Source organism: Pelmatolapia mariae, linkage group LG10_11, assembly GCF_036321145.2.
Source record: "Pelmatolapia mariae isolate MD_Pm_ZW linkage group LG10_11, Pm_UMD_F_2, whole genome shotgun sequence".
In the NCBI taxonomy this organism is placed as follows: domain Eukaryota; kingdom Metazoa; phylum Chordata; class Actinopteri; order Cichliformes; family Cichlidae; genus Pelmatolapia; species Pelmatolapia mariae.
This window is the reverse complement of record NC_086236.1, coordinates 10371227-10393609: the sequence shown is the minus strand read 5'-3', so window position 1 is coordinate 10393609 and position 22383 is coordinate 10371227. Positions and strand designations below refer to the sequence as shown.

General features: G+C 40.4%; 1 protein-coding gene across 4 annotated transcripts; it reads right to left on the bottom strand.

The window, feature by feature from the left end:
• Positions 1–1050: 1050 nt before the first annotated feature.
• Positions 1051–21485, bottom strand: LOC134638021 (core histone macro-H2A.1). Of its 4 annotated transcripts, XM_063488639.1 has the most exons (10): positions 21337–21484; positions 19833–20033; positions 19230–19336; positions 18927–19118; positions 17688–17795; positions 14111–14210; positions 9872–9961; positions 4769–4943; positions 2428–2595; positions 1052–1773 (listed from the first exon to the last, which is right to left on the bottom strand). In XM_063488639.1, exons 2-9 carry the CDS (start codon positions 20002–20004, stop codon positions 2430–2432), a joined length of 1110 nt encoding a protein of 369 aa, XP_063344709.1. In that variant the 5' UTR covers positions 20005–20033; positions 21337–21484; the 3' UTR covers positions 1052–1773; positions 2428–2429. The 4 variants fall into 4 exon arrangements, with proteins under 4 accessions (XP_063344710.1, XP_063344709.1, XP_063344708.1 ...); XM_063488640.1 differs by having other exon boundaries at positions 1051–2595; positions 17688–17792; positions 21337–21485; XM_063488638.1 differs by having other exon boundaries at positions 1052–2595.
• Positions 21486–22383: the final 898 nt, after the last annotated feature.

Sequence of the window (22383 nt, the reverse complement as noted above, 5' to 3'; positions counted from 1 at the left end):
CAAATTTCTCTGTAGGAAAGATCAACATTTTTAAGTGTTACGATGGTCTGTCTCTCTTCCATTGTTAATTGCCCTTTTCTCACCATTTTTGTAGCAACACACTACTTTCTGCAGTACAATATAGTGCAACTGATGCTCACGAGGGTATGGTACCGCAGTGTTTTCCAACACTGCTTTCATGCAGACAGAGGGGGGTTGTAAGTAATCCAGAAAAGTTGGAACACCTGTAAGAATTAGTAGCACCAGCTGTCAAGGCTTGATTAACCTCCAGCTTTAAATTGTGTTCCCTGAAAAAGGCCTTTTTGTATAATTCTGAAATGTACATTATTTTTCAGTTTTGAGTAACCTTACCTTTTTTTTTTTAACCTCTGGCAGTTCACCACTTACCTTTGTACCATTTTAAGCTATTGATTGGACTTGAACAACTTGGATTGCAGTAAGTAACTGGAAAAGTTTGGGTTTTCTATGATTATTATTATTATTTTAACATTTGCCTCCTTATGTTTTACGTTACATTGATGAAAATGGGAGATATGCGAGAAGCTCATGTGAAAAATCTGTAGGGAAGTAAAAGTTAAGCAACGATGACAAACTCATCCTAACCAACAGGGCCAAACAGTTGCTTTAAGTCTCTTGGATTCATGCACAACTTGAACCAATCTTAAACGTGTGACCCTAAAATTGAAGAGAAATTAAAACTACTCAGGATTTCTTCCAGTGAAAAACTCGTTTGGTCCTCCTGAACACAGACACGCATATGCTCAATGAGCCGAGGTTCGTGAGGCTTTCGCTGTGGCTCTCAGTCAAATCAAATAAATGTAGCGTGTCATCTTTTTGCCATTTGTTCTGCAACACTTACAATTATGCTCACTTTAATACAGTGGAGAGGGATTTATTATTACATCCAGCACACACACTCTTTTCCAAAGGGGACAACGAAGGCTTCTATTTCAATTAAACTTCACGCTCACACATGCATTTTTAATCATGAAGCTAGCAGTTACTGGCAACATCCCACAGATCTGCATGAAACACAAAATGATCTCAGAATTTTTGAAGGTATTTTATTACCGGAGTGTGTACAGACCTTTTGCAATCATCAATTGTAGCAATTATTTAGAAAGCACCTTACTTTTTTTTCCCATAAAAAGTTAGACTGTTGAAAAGTCTAAATGCAGCAAAACAGTCCGGTTCCTCATATACGTTCAAATAGTCCCAATTCAAATCCAACCTCAAATCAACCGCTGTCTGTGTGAAGAGGTCTGCTGCTGCACAGGAAAATGGCTGAGATGGAAAGTCCAATTTGTGATTATACGGCGCCATCTGGTGGTGGCTGAATGGAAAGAACCAAAAACCAAAAGCAACAGCAAGACAGCCTCTGAATGAGTACATACTGTATGTTTTATGGCTTAACAAAGACAAACACACAAAGAAAACACTCTTCTACATTTTTTTTCCTTCCAAATACCGTGCCACTTAGAATCAGTCAGAAAATTAAAATAGAAAATAACAATCTATGTTACAGTTCATTATTTCACTATAACATTTCACAAATACTCCATCTATATAAACACTTATAGGAACACACAATATAACCCATTGTTGCTCTGCAAAGACCTCCAATCTCCACTTATTGAATGTAAATCTACATTTTTCCAGGTGCAAGTATAAACTCTTAATAGTAGGGTTAGTAGGGTTCAATAAACTCTTTCCAATTGAGGTTTTTCTTGGAAATTGAAGGCATCTGCAGCACACTGCGAAAGCATCTTTTGCCTGTGGAATCAAAGGCAAAAAAGAGGAATTTGCAACACACAACACAAAAACAAAAACTCACTCCTTTAGTCTTTAACACAGGTCTCGTAAAGACCAAACCAAACGGAACTTTTCTTTACGCTTTTCATTACACAGTGCGATACCAACAGAAATTATCCAAAAATGTAGAATTAATACCCAAAAAAATACAACACACAATTAAGTGTCCTGTGTTACTAAGCACGAAAGAATGAGGGTAGCTGTTTTTATTGACTGTACTGTGTTTACATGCATTAACCCGTATTTATCGGCCTTCTCTGGAAGCCTTTTGTACTTGAGGTGTAGCAATGTCTCATAGCATCTTTTTAAACTGTATATGTTCTGAAAATTAAATCTTAGAGTGAGTGTTCTCACTTCTTCAATCTGTTTTGTGTGACACTGTGTGTTAAAAGACCGCAGAATGAACAGTGCACGTCTACATTTAAATGCCAGTGATGACAAGTAAATAGGAAATTAAAAACGATATAGGAATTTTACAAACTTAATGCAAAAACAAGTTCCCCGCCTTAAGAAAAATTTTTCTTTTTCTTCTTCTTCTCTTCAAAATTAACCGATCACTAGTAAACGCCGCCTTCTTTCCTTGCAGGTAAAAACAAGGAGGGGAATATTCCGTACTTTTAGCTCGTCTCCAGCTTCGCCATTTCTTGCACGTAGATCCCGATGCTCTCGCTGTCAAACAGCACGAAGTAGACGGTCTTGATGGTGGAAGACATGGTGGCCACAAAATAACTGGAGATGGCCTTGAGGATCAGCTGGGCTGCCGTCTGCTTCGGGAAACCATTCCTGACGGGAGAGTTCGCACACACTTAGTGAAATGTGGTCTCACATGCACACACTGCAGAGATTGTCATTATATGTTAGTGGTAAGGATACACATGAAGGTAGTTATTTACTAGGCATATATTATACATTGAATTTGGAACCAAGTTTTACTGCTTTCAATTCAGGCACCAATTTTAAGCTGTAAAAGGGTGAATGGCGAGGTAAAGTTTTTCCTATAGCTGTTCAAACCTCATGAACTTTGGCTGCCCCCTGTTATTCGCTGGTTTCCAACCAGTGGCTTAACAAAGGTTGGGACGACCAAATCTGAGCTGCTGATTATCAAGATAAGAAATGAGAAAAAAAAAAGGTTTCAAGCTAAATGCTAATGAGAACAAAAGTAAAAGTGCTAAAAAGTTTAGCAGGCTAATTACACATCGTTAGCTAAAAAAGTCAGACATAGCCACTATAATATCACCCATTGGTCTTGAAATTGTCGTCTTGTCAGCATTTTGGTCTTTAGATACTGAATGCAGCCACATTTGGATGAGTGGGTGGTGTGGGTTAACTAAAGCTCGTGCTAACTATCTTGTTTAGACCTCAGCAACACAGGCCTAAACTGTGTGACCATCCGACGAGGTTAAAATAAACGTTGACCAGTTTGGAGTACATGCTGAAGGTTTCTGCGTGAAGCTGAGTTAAATTTGTTGCAAAGAAGGTGCAGCACCAAAAACCAAAAAAACCTCCATGTGATCGCTTTAGCAGATTGCTGCAGTTGTCTGTAGTTTGCAGGAAAAATGCCAACTTGTCTGCAAACATTCGCCAATTTAATTTCCCAGCCATAGTGAAACTTTGAAGACGTTCATGTTCATCAGCCTTACTACAGCAAACACATTTCAAAAGGCACAGCTTTTACTTTAAAAGGTGAACAGCCTGGGTCACACTTTTCAGAGTTTCACTCCTGCTAAATGAAAGCTGAGCTGCAAACAAGTCAGCATATTCCATGTAAACTACTACCACCAAAGAAATCGCAGAGGTTTGCAAAGAATTTCATGCTACCAATAGGCAACTGGTCAAGGAACACACTCTGGATTAAATCACAACTTATTTTATCGCCGTCTACTCTAAATGAGGCCATAATTATTATTTCTTCATTAAAATTAAAGATCATTTATTTCTATTAAAATGCAAAGATGTGGCTTTAGACCAGAAAAAGCAATCTGATTGCTATGCAGGAGTCAACTTCTGCAGGCCAAAGACAGAATGCAGACCAGAAGCCTGTTCATCTTTTATAGAGAGTTTAAGAAAACAACAAGTGTGTAAAGACATAAGATGTTTGGAGATCACCAAAACTTTGCCAATTTATCCTCAGACAGATGTGAATATGTGCAAAATTGACTAATGTAAAGCCACATAGCATTTTACTTTGAAAAATGTTGCTTTATTGCTTAATTTTGATGCGACAACATGCAGAGTTACCTTTTCAATCAAACCTTTGTTTGAACCATTGTCAAATATTCAGTAAAGTAATTCTGAGTAATTAATATCAAGTATGTAAATCTAAAATGAAGGATACAAGCTTTCTGGCACTAGAAGCAGGTTTGATTTCAGTCTTATAGGGGGAAAAAAAAAAAAAAACAAAAAAAACACGCTTAAAATGCAACATCACATACAGTCAGGATGTCATGTTGGTCATCTCCATCTTTTATATACAGTCTATGACCTCATTGTGCTGCTCTCAGTGTTTTCTATGGGATCAAGCTGGATGTGTTCACCTCTGTTGCCAAAGAATTCGTCTCAATCCCCATTTTAAGTTACAAAATAAAAGAAGGAAAACTGTATGGGTACGCATATAAACATGAGCATGAACAATATTTTCTATAGCCGAAGATCCAAGAATGCTACTCAAAGATGTTATAAGGAGATCTGAGACGTTTCTCCCAGCTGGAATGTTATTTCAGGAGAACTCAATACAGTTTTTTGGGTTTCCAAAGTGTTCATATTATCCCCCTTTTTTAAAAACCACTTTTAGCTTTAGACCAAAAAAAAAAAAAAAAGAAAAAAGTAAAAGTAGAAATGTCCTTAAGTGGATAATCATACTGCATACTGGTGATATACAGGATGTGGACCAGATAACATTACATTTTCTAAGAGTGTCTTGTTTTTACAGGCGTCTTTCATCTGCGTGTTTTCTTACCTTCCACTCCCGATGGAGGGAAAGGCCACAGACTTGAGTTTCTTCTCATCTGCCAGAGCGAGGCAGTTCTTCACCGTCTTGTCCAGCATCTCTTCGCACTTGTCGGAGCCCCAGCCTGGACTGTTACAGTGGATAACGTACTTAGCAGGCAGGCCAAAGCCAGAGGTCAACACGGCTGAGAGAAGGGGGGAGGAAAGAATGGTTAATCACTATGAAGGAAAGAGGAGAGGAAATAGAGACACCAGGCGGAGAAGAACTGGGAAACAAGTAAGGATAAATACTATGCTTGCACAACATGCCAACATTTTTAGTCTTGTTGCAATGATGAGACTTTTTTTTGAAACACAGCCCGAGATTCATTTAGTCAGAACAGTCAAATGTCAAAGCTTCTTTCACTCCGTTTTGTCAGAAATCAAAACCTACAAGTTGTTCGGAGGCCAAAGGTGCTAAAAGATCACTGCTTAGTGGAAAATGTCCAAAATCTCCGGGATATTTCAGTGAGGTGGGCTGTTCCTCCAGACAGCAGAGAAGAAGAGGAATAAAAGAAAAGAAGAACAGCAAAGACGGGGAAGAAAAAGGAATGAAGTGAAAGTAAGAGAAAGAAAAATGAGAGAAGCCTGTACTCTGTTGTTTAACATTTAGCTTAGTCTTCCCTCAAACCCAGCAGCTGTAAAAAGTGTAACTCAGCCAAAGCCTCTGATTCTGTGAAGTGCAAAAGCCTCCAGTCAGAGTTTATTAGCCCACAGCGAACGTGTGACTGGACCGAAGTCAAAGCTGAGGACGAGTTCATTTCCAGATGGCTCAGAGAGGACGGAGAGACTTCACACAGCTGAGCGAGAGCCAGTCACGCCGCATGTGTGATCTGGTTGTGAGGTAAAGTCGAAGGACGATGATGATTATGGTTTTCATGACTGCCTGCCGAGTCCAATTTGTTTTATGGTTTGGGTGGGAGGAAGTGTGTGTGGTGGTGTTTGTGCACTGCGCAAAACCTGCCGATCAAACGATGATGAAATCCAGCCCTGCAACATTTATGTGGATTTTCTGCATCTAGGTGCAAGAGACTTATCTGGTTACGCTAATGATCGTTGTCTTTTAATCAATCTGCCACTGAAATATGAACATCATCACATGCTGCAAGAGACGAGAACCTTCAGGAACCCAGCATGTACCTGTGGGTCCGATACTGCCATTTACAGGCTAATAAAAAAAAAAAAAAACAGTGCCAGCTGCTGGTCGATGGCCATAATCATACTGTGCAATTAAATTTTGATACTCATGTTAACCTTTTATTGACCCCAGGTCTGTCAGTCTTAATTTCTCCTAGAGACCAAATTCAGATGTTTCGGAGAGAAGAACATGCTTTTACCACGTGCACTTCACATTAGCTTACCCCTCAACCATTTTGTGCTAGAGAGAAAATTCAAATGGTTCCTGAAAAGATGAAACTAAATTTTTGTTCAATTTTACAGACGAAATCCATCCATTAGTTCTGTATGAAACTTTGTTGATTATTATATGCATCCACTGGAAACATATGACTGGCATCATGTGCTGTCATCTGACATCTATTAAAAAATAAAATAAAAAAATAAATATTTTTATTACATTATTACATTTTTTTTATTTACCCTCAGACTTTATTTGTTTCATCTCTGCTGGACTGGGATGACCCATCAAGCTGCCTTAGGGTTGCATGGGGCTATCTAGAGCAGCAGGATGGTGTTTGTGGGACTAATTCTGAATAATGTGCAGTGGGTGACAAGTTCCTTCATTAGTCACGAAGGAACATGTGCAAGAGTGTGGCTAATTACTGCGATTTTATAGTGCTGGACAACAATGGAGCTTTATGGCACTGATGATTAAGTCATATCGAGTTTTGGCTACTTGTTAATAGATAAACCCACTGCTGCTTTTCGTGCAGAGTGTATTACAAATGAATCGATTTATCCTCTAAGAACAGTAAATATTAAAGATTTAATGAGCTAACTGTAAATCAGTAAAATTATCAGTTTTGCTGTTTACTCAAGTCAAAATTCAGAATCTTGGCTGCTCATTTATAAAATCCTCTATAATCACCAGAGCAAGTCAGGCTTCGCCGAAAACTAATGAAGGGAAATTTCATGCACTCTGAGCTTTGCTGTATAAATAAAACAATTAGCTTTTACTTACTCAGCTAACGTTTTATTTTGTGTTATTATGCAGGCAGCAGCAGTAATTTTAGAAATTACCACCTAAAAATCACTCGTAATTTCAGAATATCAAACTAAATGAATTACCTTGGGTTTGAATAATTCACTTTAGTACCTGCCTGGACTTAAAATGTGAAACTTTGCTTGCAGAGAGACAAAAATGTTGGTAAAAGACATCACTGAGAACCTTTTGGACAGCTGTCCTGAGGCAGGTGTGGTCAGCGTGACCACAGGGCTGATCCCAGAATCCCCGTCAGGCTCTGCTGGCTTGGTGTTCAGTCACCTGGTAATCTATTTACGAGCTCCGCATAGAAAGCAGGATTAGGATACTGAGCGAACTTGGCTGAAGGTGGGCAGCATTTGAAAAAGTGAGTGTGAGTGATGAATAATGAGAGAGATAAAGCGAAAGAACCAGAGACAGATGGAGAAAGAATAAGAGAGGGGCATTAAGAGGGAACAGACTGAAAGATAAAATAATCTTTAAGGACTAAAATAATATTGCTCTCTGAAGGCCGATCCCTGTAGCTGCAGACTAAAGTCGCCAAGAACAGATGTGATGTGCCAGTGCTAAATGTCTTTGATCACAGTCATGACCAAAAGAAAAAAAAAGTTCCTGGATTCACGGTTTCAAGTTCAGCACTGAGCTTTTAAGCAAAGAATGAATTAGTCCAAGTGTGTAAAATCTAGGCTTCCATGTCCAAAGAGCTAATCCTGGCTGCGGTGTCATTTTCTTAAGCTGGAAGGCCAAAAAGACCCTGCCCTGCTCTGCATGGTGTGCGAGATGAGAGATTTATGAGACACGCTGACATCACTGTCATACGAGCTGGGTGGTGCTCGAGTGGATCAATATGCACTTTTCCAACCCCTTTCAATCATGTAATCAGATCAAAGTGTGGAAAAATCTGATGCACAGTGTGTGAATGTAAAAGCAATTTTTAAAAAGAGGCAGAAGAAGCACATCTTAGTGTTACGCTCATACTTCCTTTCCAGCAAACCAAATGTTTCATTTAAAAAAATTAAAAAAAAAATCTAGAAAAAACACTGATCAACAATGTTTCTGGAAACCAAATTACAACAAACTTGTTAACATCGTTAAAAAGACCCAGGAACAGTTGACATATACAATATACTTCAAAAAGAAGTGAGAACGAAAAGGTGGGAGTTGTTATTGAGCACTTAAAATGTTAAGCTAATCCTGTGAGGTGACAAAATTCATTTTTCTTTTTTCATCAGAGTGTGTGTGAAAGCGAGAGATTGTTTATTTGCTTATTCCTAAATAAAAGGAACACTTTGAAAACACGCAAGACCGTCAGGGTAAAGAAAATACGTGAATAATCATGCTGGATTTCTCAACTGACATCTTGAACTGGGTGTGTTCAGTGAATCAGTGGATGCCACTTTGATTGATGGAAATCAAAATTGTCAACCTACAGGGGCCTGAGTTCAAAGACACACCGAAAATCAAAGTGAAAAAAAATATTTTGGCAGGTTAGTCAATTTTGCTGTATGGATGGACCAATCACTGTTTTCTACAGTCATGGAGATGGACCCACGTGTTTGTTTGCATGTTTGACAACATCAAACGTGCTTCTAACGAGACAATGTCATGGATACAGTCCTGGAGGATCTGGAGCCGGACAGTCTGAGGTGCAATCTGACAGCATCGGATAGGTCCAAGGATGTCATTACGATCCCTAACAGCAGTCAGGGTGCCGTTGCCTAGCCCGTAGAAGCCTGTGCGTCCCTCGACTATCATTGACCCATCAGCAAACCAGTCATGCTGAATGTTACAGGCAGCATGCCGGGAGGTGCAGCAAACCTTCTGGAAAAGGCACCCTTTGATGTGTCAGGAGTTGGACTACCTGTGCCACCTCTGTAGGGTCCAGGTATCACCTCATGATATCAGTAGTGACACTAACACTAGTGGCAGCACCTATGGTATGAATTTAAAATTCCTACATTGCTTTGTTCTCAAGTTATTGCATTCACAAATCTGGGTGTCCATGTCCTCGCCCGCCCAGAGGCGGTGCACCTGTAGTTAATTTCTTGTTAACACCAAAGCAGCAACAAACCCCTCTGCCATTTATCTGACCAGATCAATATCCCAGATTTTTAAATGACTTGATGCCACAGCCTGATTAAAAAGTGTTCCTCGAATTTTTAATCGAGTAGTTTATAAGTTTCAAGAAGCACATGCTTAGTTGTTACTGTACAAACCAGTAACAAGAAGACAGTGAGAGGAGCACTCTGATGTGATTGGAGGATAAGGTTAGTGTAGGCAGGTTAAAGCAATCAGCAACTTTTTCAGACTCCAAAGAAAACTAAACTCTGAACCTGCTGGCTCATCACATGGTCTCATAATCATTACCAGAAATTATAGGAGTTCTTGTCACTCTTTCAGGCTTGATAAATCCTCTGAAATGTCTAAAAAAATTATTTAAAAAACAAAAAAACAAAAAAACCAACTCACTAGGATTATCTGGATATTCCATCATTGAGCAGGCATTTAGTTTTAAATGTCTGGATTTGGATCTTGTATTTATTTCTAAGTAAAATATATCATTTCCCCTTGTTCAGCTGATACTCCTCTTACTCAGTGACGATGATGCTTCAGTTCACCTGTGTTGCCAGCCTAGCATCATGCAGCAGGTTTTTATACCCCTGTGTTTATGGCGATTTATCTTTTTATATCATTAAAATACCACAGCGTTTATTAGAAAAAACATATTCTGCCAAATTTTTATCATTTCCACATGTTTATCTGTATGTGGTGTTAAAATAATGGTGATAGAATGATTTAATGTCTTATTTACAGTACCACAGCAAAGTCCGAGCCAGATCTTTCAGGCCTCCTGATATAACCTCTACTTTCTGTGTCCAAAATATAAATAAAAATAATCCTCTGTGCACTTACCACCAGCCACCTCCAGAGGGCCGTTTTTCTTCTTCAGCTCTTGCACTGCATCGGTGAACTCTTTACCCCCCTTTTTCTCCAGAGCAGAGCCTGCAAGGGGAGAGAGGACTGAGGTGAATGCATCCTCACATACTGCAGAGAGAAAAACAGCAGGCAAGAAGAGAGCTGACTGGTGATCATGCAGACAGACAGGCAGGCAGACACACAACAGACAATGATGCTGTCAATCATTTCCCCCGGCCTCTCTCTGAATCTCTGCACTCACATTTATAATCAAACATACATGTTCCTGTTACTTTAATTTTAAGAGTCTGGGAAAGTCTCATAAATGAAGTGTAAGGATTCAAAGCTGCCATTTTCAGAATGACTCATTCTGAGAGTTAAACTAATGTATTAAAGCTTCAGTCTGTAATTACTTCCCTCTGTCCTTCCATTGTGGCTTATATGCAGTGAGGAGAGTATTTTCTTTCACTCTCAAAATAGCAACAAAAAAGTGGGTGAGGGAATATTATAGTTAACAATGTAAAAGCTTTGCAGCACTGATGAATGGACTTAAAGTAAAACAGTCCTAGCAATTTAAGTTTAACTAGGATACTTGATTTCATGTGTATTCATGTCCCACTGACAACATTTATACCACTTTAAAATGCACTCAGAGCTAAAGAGAGAAGAGGGGAGGCAATTTAACGTCACCAGAAGCAGACAAATGAATGCTCTGGCTGCAACAATATTAAAAACAGGGGGGGGGTAAAAAAACAAGATCTGGAAGTAAGAGTAAAAGTCAGCATTTTAAAGAAAAGCCCCTCAAATCATTTAACAGTCATTACAAGAAAAGCAGACAAAGGATGATGGTCCTCGTAGGTAAAGAGCTAGTTAATATTTGTTCAGTCATTAATCCAAATTGCCACAAATCAACCCTTGCGGGTTATAATATGAAGCTTCAGGAAACAGCGTCTTAGACATTTTCTCTCTTTCTAACCATCTGAACTGACAGCACAGTCAGAGAGGTTAAATGTCACAGGAAATGAAGCGAGTCCCAGACTGTCTGCGTTTCAGTCGAGTGGAACAAAGCAACAACAAGCAGCAGCACTGTTTTAGGATCACACTGAGAAAGTGTGTGTATGCATTACTTGATGCACTCGACTGCTCCGTGTGCATCGCATTTCTGTTCTTCTATAGGACTAAGAGAATCACTAGGAGTAGCATAAACATTGTGTACATTGTCTTTGGCGGGAATAACTATAAAAGGTTGTTGGAGAGAGCGCAACGCAAAAATATGCGCTACCCAGGTTAATTATTACACATTCTGCAGGCCAGCTGGAAATAATACCTGGATGATGTGATAATAAACTTGCAAAGATTTGAAAGTTAGCCGAGACCGTGAACGTTTACTGCAGTCTGCTTAAGATTTTGTGGCAAGGAGCCAGACTCACAAAGCAGGAGGAATAATTTAGGCAGAAGATATGATATGACTCTGAAAGCTTGTTGAACACGAACACGCTTACAAAAAGCTTATAACACACTACGCTCCAGATACATCTCTGAAAAGCTGTCACAGAAGTATGTGGCAGTTCAGCTTTTCATCCACATATAAACCTCACACAGTGCCAGCGCTTCGACCCCTGGTGCTGACGTGGGAGTTCAAGGTCACCCAGCTAACTACAGTTACACTGCTTTGCGAATGAGAACGAGCGGGAACCAGTTTCGAAACATTCTGAATCGAGATGCAAACCAAAATTTACATGAAGCAATTGAGTTGAGTGTCCACATTTTGTTTGCTTACTGGCTTCAGTTTATGGAAAACATCGCGTGTGAATGCAGAACATTTTTTTGGCAGCAAACTTTCAGATCTTGGCAGTTACCCACAAGTACCTCATTGCACTAATCTTACAGCCTTTACTTGCACTTTTCAAGCCTCTGCAAGTTAATTTTTCACTGATAATGAAGGATGGTTTTTCCTCCCTTTTCAATTTTTAACCATTGAGCAATTCTGATCATATATTCTGTGGTTATGCTTTTACAGTAAGAACAGCAGGGAGCTTGGTCGTGGTCTAAAAAGCGCTTCATTAAAGAATAAAAACTGTGCTGCTGCTGTGATGTTTGCCCACAGACTGCAGCGCTGACCATCTGGATATGCAGAGGGAGAGCAGACAGGCAGTCGTGGTGTCTGCAGTGTCAGTGGTTCCTTTACCTACTTCACCACCTGTATAGAGGGAGGAGTTGGTCGGGTGAACGACAGCGTCGCTCTCCACGATGGAAATGTCGGCTTGGACAACTTGCAACTACAGACAACAACAACGACAGGCAAACAAACATGGTGGTAAAAAACACAGTGAGTGACCAGGAGCAATAAGATGGCAAAAAGAAAAGAAATAAATGAATGAATGAAAGAGAAGAAGAAGAAAAGAGAAAGTGAGCACGCTCCTTATTGGCTGAGGACATCACAGGGAACAAGGAGGCAACTGAGGAAATGGTAGGTCATGTTACAGTATGTAATTAGGAAGCAGGACTGCACAGTTGGCTAGATTTGCTTAAAATAAAACAAGAATAGAGTAAATAATCCAAAAGCGTGTAATCGTCAGGGCATATAACCACACCCCAAAATATTTTTATTCCTACAGTTTTCCAGCAGCAGAATTTAATCCGTCCAACTGTGTCATCCCGAGTCCTGAATGTTATGATCGCACTCCAGGTGAACAACCTCACAGTCAGGCTGAAGTGAGCCCCTAAAAGAGGCTCGTGTCGGGTTTTCTCTCGCTCTACTTCAGTGCACTACAGTGATCTTCAAGCATTACAAAAGGTCCTGCAGCCCTTTGAAAGGAGGACAACCTGGAATGAACCGCAACACATTTACACAACAGGAGGAGCAAGCAGGATCGCTGCTCTGAGGAGCTTTGAGAAAATCCTTGAAAGTCTCCACAGAAATCGCTTTCTTCTCCTAGAAGCGGCATTTTAACCATGCTTTTCTATTGGTTTGAAGGAAAATTTCCACCTTTCTGCTCTTATATTCACAAGTCGAAGAGCAGGAACGGCTACTTTAACAATCAAAGCATCTCATAGTTTATTCACACTGTGAGCAGTTCTGTTACTTCCAAGGAGCTGACCATCCAGCAAGCATCGAATAAGTCTACTAAGGAATGTTTACAGGAGCATTAGCCAAATAGATTATAAGCATAAATAAAAACAAGACGCAGTTATTTAAACCCACACCCAAAAAAAGATCTAATCTATCATTTGGCGTTTTCTAAGCTTTAATATAACTGATCTTCTATTTCTATTAAATAGAACATTATACAATTATAATGTTATATTTCATTTACATATAATTTAGAAAATTTCATTACTTCAGTGTTTTCAGACTGCTGCCACAAACACTGCGTCTCCCCATGAAACCAATAAAATAAATAATCTAATTTTGTTTATTTCCCTAATTTGTGTGCACTTGTTTCATTTCAGTGCATCTACTTTTAAATGCTAGTTTATCCCACAGTTCTCTTTAGTGCATGTATGAGGGAGGCACAGGAGAAGCCATTTGCTCCATGTAGCAGAAAAAGGGCAGTGTTACTTAAGTTTCTCTGAAACTGTTGACCTAATGTCAGCAGAAAAAAAACTATTAAAGTATTAATTTGCCCCAAACCAAAGACGAACAGCTGATGTCATACAAATCTTATGGCAGGGAAGTTTTGCCTCTGCCTTTGAATGACAGCTGAACAGTGTAACCGCTGCAGAGGACCACCTGCCACCTCAAAGCAATCAACCCAGAGGAAACAATGATAAAAATCTTTTCTGTTTTTCCCCCCCCAATGGCCATGGGTGAATGTCACTAAAGCCTTTTTGCAGCAGCGTCAGCATAGAAATGTCTTAAGGAACAGAAATGTAGATAAAAATGCATCTCAAATACCTGCTGATTAGAAATCACAGTTTAATACAATTAATGTCGAAACTACAGACTGGTTGTGCTTCAAATGCATTTTAAAAACCTGATTTTCACCTTCTGTTAAACCGAAACCTAAAATATCTCTTCCACTGTCCAATATCTGAACCGAGCTGCTCACAGTGTGAAAGAATGGAACAGGTGGAAAAAGGCCCTCTAAGAAGCTTGAAACTTTGATATTTTTAACCCAGTAAGGATTTAAGTTAGAAGAAGCTGTACTGTTGAACCTTCAATGATTTTGAATATCTAAGCCCACGCGGATGAGAGGGGGTGAAGGAAGGAGGGCAGGGAGTTGAGGAGCTCACCTAGATCATCTTTAAGTTCAAGTTCAGCATTGGTGGGGTTGATGACCCCCTCCACGTCAAAGCCAGCCAAGTTACTGACCTCGCTGTGGATGAGGTTGAGCTGCGAGGTGGAGAGCAAGGGGGGGAGCAGGCATGCCAAGGAGGAGGTGGACAAGAAGGAAGAGGTCAGGAAGCAAAGCCATTAAAACCAGAGTAACACTGCAGCTCAGCAGGGATACCTTGACTTTCTGGTGAATTACAGAAATGGACACAGTGCACTTTGTTTCCTAAATTTAGATTCAAAGCCAATTTTGCACAGGGCATGCAAGAAAACACCTGAAAACTCCCTGAAAAAGATTTAGTTTGCAAACCTTATATGCATTTATTAAACACTACTTTAAAGCTGAATGTTACAGTATCTAGTTGAAAGCCAACTATATCACACTGGTCCTTTAAATTACATGATAAAGTGCCTTCATTTGCAACTGTATATTGTCCAGAGGGGATGCAGCCTATGGTATTCTACATTTAAATGCAATGACTTCTTCTTATTGAACACATATAAACAAGCTTATATTAGTAGGATGTCCCGTGGTGTCCCACAAGGTTTCCAACTCCTACATGTCTTGCAATAATCTGTGTAGAGTACAAAGGAGAAACCCGCTGCATTAACTGGAAAAGATAAATTTGCTTCTTTGTTGACTTGATTTTAAAGTTTTATTTCATGGTAGCAGGACCAACAGTTTCAAGAAAAAGAATTGAAAATGTCAAGGTATTCCTCTGAATGTTTATCATTTCAAACAGACATCTAGTAAGCACCTCTCAGCTTAAGATTCAATAGTCATCTGCTATTCCCCAGACACTATATTTCAGCAACAAGCATTTGAAAGTCAGAGTTGATGATAAACGCCCATATTGTCCCAAAGAAAAACAGAAGCCAAGAAGATCAGAAAGAACAATAGCAGTTATAACAATTGAATCTTAAAAAACACACAGAATAAAAGACTAGATTTTCTATTAATGACTTCATTATCACAGTCAGTGGGAGGTTTATTGCATTCATCTGATTAATTATCATCCACTGATGATAACTGCTGCTGTAATCTTTGGTCAGCTACACAATCAAGAACTAATACTCTGCTGCTGCCGAGTATAATATTTCCAATCCGCAAATGAAAAGCTGAAAGCTTTTAATATTTTCAGCATCTAATCATTTTTTTTTAGTCCTTCACTAAAACACTACAGTACACTACATGCATCATCAAGGAATGCAAGCACTTCATTGTTCTTTGTTCATTGTTACAGCTCATAAAAGATTCACAAGCACGGTGCCAAGAGTCATTATGCTTTTAAAGTATCAGCGGTAGCAGAAGACGGCAGCTAAATCAGGGCAGAATCAATTCTAATTCACTAGCAAGAAAATGTCAAGTTAATTAGTATGAAATGACATATTAGCATCAACATACGCAGGGCAGAACAAAGCATGCAGAGCTGCCAACTGCCAGGTGAAAGCTAAACCCTCGGTCACACCGGGACAGAGACCAAGCAACTCCCTGGCGCATTTTTCCTTCGCAACCGGTCGTTGCCAGATTGTTGCTGACTGGTCTCCAAGTCTGTGTGACTGAGGCCTGAGGTGAAACCTTAAAGTAAATTACTTCTCCCAATGCATTTTTTTGCATTAAAACCGTGTAAGAACGTATTTTATGAGTCAAGAATCTGTAAAATAAAAACGAGTTCTACACTCAGTGGACACTTTGTTGGGTAAACCTGTTCTGCGCATGTAGATATGGTCAAAATGACCTGCTGACATTCAAACCGAGCATCAGAATGGTTGAAAGAAAGGTGATTTAAAAGGGGTACTGAATATGGCGTGGCTGACTTCCAGATCTACCAGGATTTTCCTGCACAAGGATTTACAGAGAATAGCCAAAAAAGAAAAATTTCAAGTGAGCCAGGTCAGAGAAGACTGCTTTAAGCTGATACATAGGCAACAGTAACTCAGATACACCCTTTTGTTACAACTTAAGGTATGCAGAAGAGCATCTCTGAATGCACAACATATCAAACCTTGAAGTAGATGGGCTACAGCAGCAGAAGACCACACCAGGTGCCCCTCCTGTCAGCTACAAACAGGAAACTGAAGCTTCAGTTTGAACTGGCTCACCAAAACTGGACAACATGAATCTAGAAAAACATTGCCTGGTCTCATAAGTCCTGATTTCTGCTGCGACATTAGGCCTAAAAACAAAAGCATGGATCCACCCTGCCTCATATCAGTGGTTCTGCGTGGTGGTGGTCTAACTGCTACTACTGTCTAATACAAGTAAAGTGTCCAGATGTTGTTATGTCATTACTAATATGTGTTTAATTTGTGATAAAGTACCAAAAGCTTTAGTGAAAGGTGAAAAAAGTCAGACTGGTGTTGCCTAACAGGAATGCTGTTCATTCAAATATTTGTCTACACATTAAAGAAAAAAAGAAGTTAGCACAAAGGGTAAGAATAAGGGTCAGATTCATATTAAATCAGCAATTATCTTCAATTCCCAATGTGTGAAATTAATAAAAAGGGAACCGGTGGCACTTCTTGCATCATTCTTGAGTCATTCATTCTCTCATACACAGTGTCACTTCAGTGCCTTTTATGTTTTTGGTTTTTTTTAAACCTCCAGTGATTTTCATGAGCATCCGATCTGATGACAGTCTTATGCTCTTGAAGTATATTCTGGAAAAAAAAAAATCTTTTGAAGGGATTCTGATTATGACTTGTAGCAAACTTACTTTCAGGTTTCAGCTCAGCCAAAGGGTTAAAAAGCCGTTTTTAATGCTCAGCAGGACCAAAGCAATGGGAGCTAACGGATCACAAAATATGTAGACACAAAATATCTCTATATACATATATCTATATATACACACTCCAATTTAAGCCTATTAGACCTTCACGTGAGTTACAACAAAACTATCACAATGTTCAGTGTGGGGAAACTTACTTATATTAAACAGAATAGCAGAAGCTTCCTTTTAAGAGACCAACTGAATGGCTTAGATGTTATCAAATCATCTTTGACGGATTTCCCGTGTTAGATCTAGTTCAGTCATGAGGGAGCAGCACAGATAAAAGGCTGAATAAAAACAGTCGGATGTAATATGGAGGCAACAGTTTGTAGTCTATTGAGTCTACCAAGAGCCTGAGAGACCCTGTGGCAGCGCATGAAGGATTCTTTTCTGCTTCTTATCTGATTTGAGTTGTACACACTGAGCATTTGGTTGCTAAAGAACAACAGGTCACATTGAAAACAGAAGAAAACTCACAACTGAAATAAAAAAAAACATTATCTCAAGCTGCCCATCCTTTAAATGAAAAGTTATTAAACGCTGACCTCAGCATTGCTTTTTAGCACAATAGAGTCCCCTTAAAACCCTCACCAGCCTTTAATATCCAACATATGGCTCTACGTATGTTTTACTGCATCTATAAAAGATTTGTGTAGACTTTCTTCGTAAGCCTCATAAATCACAAATAAAACTTGAACTCGACTCTGTATAATTAGCGGTGACCTGTGTTGAGGTTAGTGCATGTCTGAATTGACAGAGGACTGACCTTTTGACCCAGGAAGAGGCTCTTGGTGGAGAGCACGGTGAAGCTGTCAGATGGAGATCCCTCTGTAGTGCTGTCTGCTGACGCCGCCTTGCTCACCTCACCCTGCTTCTGTTGAGGACACAGAATACATGTTGACATGTGACACTTCACTTCTAACTGCAGCAATAATGCCCCCACCATGGGAGGGTCAGAGGTCAGCTACTGCCTCTGTGTTAAAGCTGCAGTTTTTAATAATATCTTGCCTCAGTTTTGTGCCTTCAGTTGCATTTATTTCTGAACGTTAAAACAGTAAATCCTGCAGCGCCATTAGTTCCCGTTTTATTTTATTTTCCTACCATGTGGAAAAGGATGAAATCTAAATTTTTAATAATAATTTCCTGATGTTACCTGGATGCAAATTATTTTATTCCAAACTTAAGTTCTAGAAGTGTTAAATCCACTCCAGACATAACTGGGGCAAAAAGGTTTGCTTAAACATTGTGTATGTTTTGTTGAAGGCTAAGGGTTTTCTGCTCCTACTTGTCTTTCCAAATTTGATTAGTCTCAATTTGCTTGGTTTCTGTTTGTTGTCTGCGTGAAATTTAATTGAGTGTAAAGAGGGTGTATTTCCTCTCTTACAGCCACAATGGGTCAAACGTGTGTTTGTGAAGTGGTGCAGCTCCACAGCTATCAGCAGGAGAGCTGCAAGCACTTTGGACAGGAATAGCTTCCCTGCAATCAGCAGTGGATTGTCTAGCATCTGCCGCTATGGTCAGTATGGATGCTTTTAAAAAATAAATAAATAAAATAAACCCAATAGTTTGGACTGATTTTGAGACGTGCCCGACAATTAAGCGCAGTAACGACCAATGATACACTTCAAACAGTTAAAATCAGTCACAGTCGCTCTTAACCTCCTAGGACCTGGCGTCCACATATGGGGACATCACATTTTGGGTTGTCTAGATCAAAATACTACATTTTGCTCTACAAGGGCCTGATATCTACTTAGGAGGACATTATACTGCCACTGTTCTATTTAAATTTTAAACAAATATCGTCATATGTGGATCTCATTTTTCTCAGAAACAAAAATTTGGAAAAAAAAAAAAAAAAAAAAAGAATCTAGTAATTCTTTGTTTTTACATTCATCAGGTCCCAATCAGCCCAAATATCAAAGAGAAATTAAAAATGCATGGCATGGAAGAGTTCGGGTCTTAGGAGGTTAAAAGCATCAGTCTTGTTCACATTAAGGCATACCTTAGCCTTGCCTCCTGCCTTTTTCCCACTCGGTTTCTTAGCTGTCGTTTTCTTGACCGACTTGGGTTTCTTCTCGGGGGCAGGTGAGACGGGCGTCTCCAGTTTCCCCTTGGCGCCTCTCTTCTTGGCCAGCAGTTCTGGATGGATGTTGGGCAGGACTCCACCTGCTGCAATGGTCACGCCTTTTAGCAACTGAAACAGTTGCAAATGCAATTAGACAGTTGCAATTAGACAAACCAAGACAATGTCCACGACGCCCTGCACCACCTGGAAGTTAGGATCATTATTTATAGAGCAGCTCACCTGGTTCAGCTCCTCATCGTTGGCGATGGCCAGCAGGATGTGTCGTGGTGTCACACGGCCTTTTTTATTGTCTCTGGCTGCATTACCTGCCAACTCCAGAATCTCAGCTACATAGATTTTTTTAAAAGAAGAAGAAAAAGAAATAATCAAGGGTGCTTTAAAAAAACAGCTTTGTGTCCTGAATGCTGAATGTATGAGTGAACCTGATTAACTTTCATGAGGTCTTCAAAGAGTAAATGTGCCTCCGAATGTGATTTGAAGCAAACATCTGGACAAACATGGGTGATCTCTGAACTGTGAAATCCCTCAATAAACAGATTTCCAGTGCTTACTCATCAGTATCCTCTAGCAGCACCATCTCTAATAGCAGCTAATCTGCAGCACTTTGCATTCTATTGGATATCCATCTATTGCTATCCAATAGATTTACAAATATGTAAATAACAAAGCATGCTTTGTCACAGGGATTTTTTTTCTTAAAGTGCCCTTACATACCCCTAAAGTCATCATTTGGTAGTTCTATTGTCTTGATTCTGGAGTCAGTCCTTGTGTTGCTGTCTGTTAATATTTAACCACTCTCTTCCATTGCAAAATAAATCTCACCAGTAAGATACTCGAGGACAGCAGCCAGGTAGACAGGAGCTCCCACCCCGATGCGGTATTTAGGCAATCCCCTCTTGATGTAGCGCAGCATACGCCCCACGGGGAAGATGACCCCAGCCTTGGTGGACCGCGAGGTCTTGGTCGACTTCTTCTTTCCTCCTCGGCTGGACATGATGCTGTCACTGCTACCAGCGTCAGGCTCTGCACGGGCACATCAGCCACGATCCATTGACAAATCTGAACAACACTGATCTCCTTTATTACAAACTATTAATTTGTGCATGACAAACAGACCAATACCCATTAGCCAAATATCAAAAAGATTTATCTTTACGAGCTTCTTAAATGGCTGCAAACATTGTGGATCAGACCCAGTAGTCTATTAAGCAATCTGCAAATAAACAGAGTAATCCTTTGATAGGAAAACGTACCCCTGCTTTAACTTTCCCGTGACTGGAGCCCCTTTCTTGGATTTACAAAGTAAAAATTATAAATAAATACACAGATAACAAGGACTGGGTGGAACAGCCATTAAATTCCAGACATAAATGAGTTTGATGTCATGGGGGCTTCATAAAGAAGGGGGGGTTGTTTTTTTTTAGTACGCACAGTATGCCGCTTTCCCTCGGGACTCCTACTCTTTTGACCGATTGATGGGAAACTGCACAGGACCCAAATAAGCCTTTCATTTTATGTCACCATGGGGAAATTGCGCAACCCAAATGTGACATTTTACGGTCCTGACATCTCGAGAGAGGTCGCTCATCAAACGTAAACGCGATACGCACGCGGTGAGGCAATAAAAACTTCCCAAGTCACCCCGCCGCTTTACGAAACGTAAAGATTACTGCGAGCGAAATCAATGCTGCTGCACCAGATGCAGACACCAATTAGCTGTGTGGTAATCAATTAGCCCACAGCACAGGCCACGCCACCCCTCCCCAAAAAAAAAAAACCCTTCTCCCAACGCAAACACTCCGCGCGCGATACAGTGTCCAAGCCCCCGTTTCCCGCGGCTCTCCAGCATTTTTCCCACCAACACACAGCAAGCACGTTTTATTTCTCCCGCAAAATCTGCGGCATTTCTCCACTCTGACCAGGTGTAAGGTGGGCTGAACCGCCACTGACAGCTATTTCCGCGTGTCAACAGCCCGCCGGATGTCTAGCGCGCGTGCGTTTAATTCCCCCACAGTCCGTGCGCGTGACTAACGCCAAATACCGAGCTGTCAGACGACCCGAGGACGATTTTAATGCTCGGGTCAGCGGGCTCTCGGGTGGAAATAACCCCGGTAGAGTGGCGGCAGCTGCCCGCTCCTCCTTCCCTCCCCTTCCTGCCCGTCAGCCCCAGCAACACGGTCTCCCTGTCGGCCTCCATGCCAGGGAAAAAAAGGCACGAAATGGCAACGTTAACGTCTCAGCCGGGGTAACGGAGACCGGCTCGACCGACAGGAAACGCAAACACCAGAGCTGACACGGCTGTGCGCGAAGCCGGCGGATTACTTACAAATGCGAGAGAGGAGCGGAAAAATTTTCCTCTCGGTCTCCGGTAACAAGCCTGGGCAGTGTCCCCGTCTCCCACAATCCACAGCGAGTTGAAATATCGGAGCGAGCCAGCGCTGCTCGCAGAGCGCGACTGCTGAGAGCAGAGAGCAAAGCTGCTGAATCTGAATCTGCTGCTGCTGCTGAGATTATCCTTAACCCTTTACACCTTTTTACTTTTGTCAAAAAACACGTGGTTTGAGTGGAAATGCTGGACGTTTCCCGCGCACATCGATAATAATACTACTACTAATAATATTAAGCAGATTTAAGCTGATTCTTTCACTGTGCACCAATTAATCCAATATGGGCTACCTTGATTATTTTCGGGGGTACAAATATTTTCTTCTAGATCAGACTACAATATGTTTATCTTTTAATAACTTATTTGAACATCCTTTAAAGACCCTACCTTATGAATTTATAATAAGTGTCCTGCATGGACATCATTCTTGGATGTTTCAGCTGGCTTGTACTTGTTTACCTAATTTCTTTTAATAATGATTTCCCCAATAGTCTTAAATCTGATGTACTGTTGGCTTCATAACCCTTTGGGCAGTTAAATTTCCACCATCACAGTGGATTTTAAATCAAGCTTGCATAGAAAAAGATATATTTGGAGAGATGAAACCAAGGTTAACTTGTACCAGAATGGTGGAAGGAGAAAAACAGCTCCTGATCTGAAGCTTATCACATCATCTGTCAAACATGGTGGATGCAATTTTATGGTAGTGGCATGCATGGCTGCCAGTGGAACCAAGCATGTAGAGTTTATTGATAAGGAGATTTCTGTTAGAAGTAGCAGGATAACTGAATAATGGCCAAAGTCAGTCATCCAATAGAGTAGCTTTTTAGTTAATAAATACAGAAACTGTCACACCAACCCTCTGCATCCATGAATCTTCTCTGTGGTCTTCCTCTTTTCCATCCTTTGTCCAGTGTATCCACTATCCTTCCTCTGCACATGTCCAAACCACCTCAGCCCTGCCTGTCTAACTTTGTCTCCAAACTG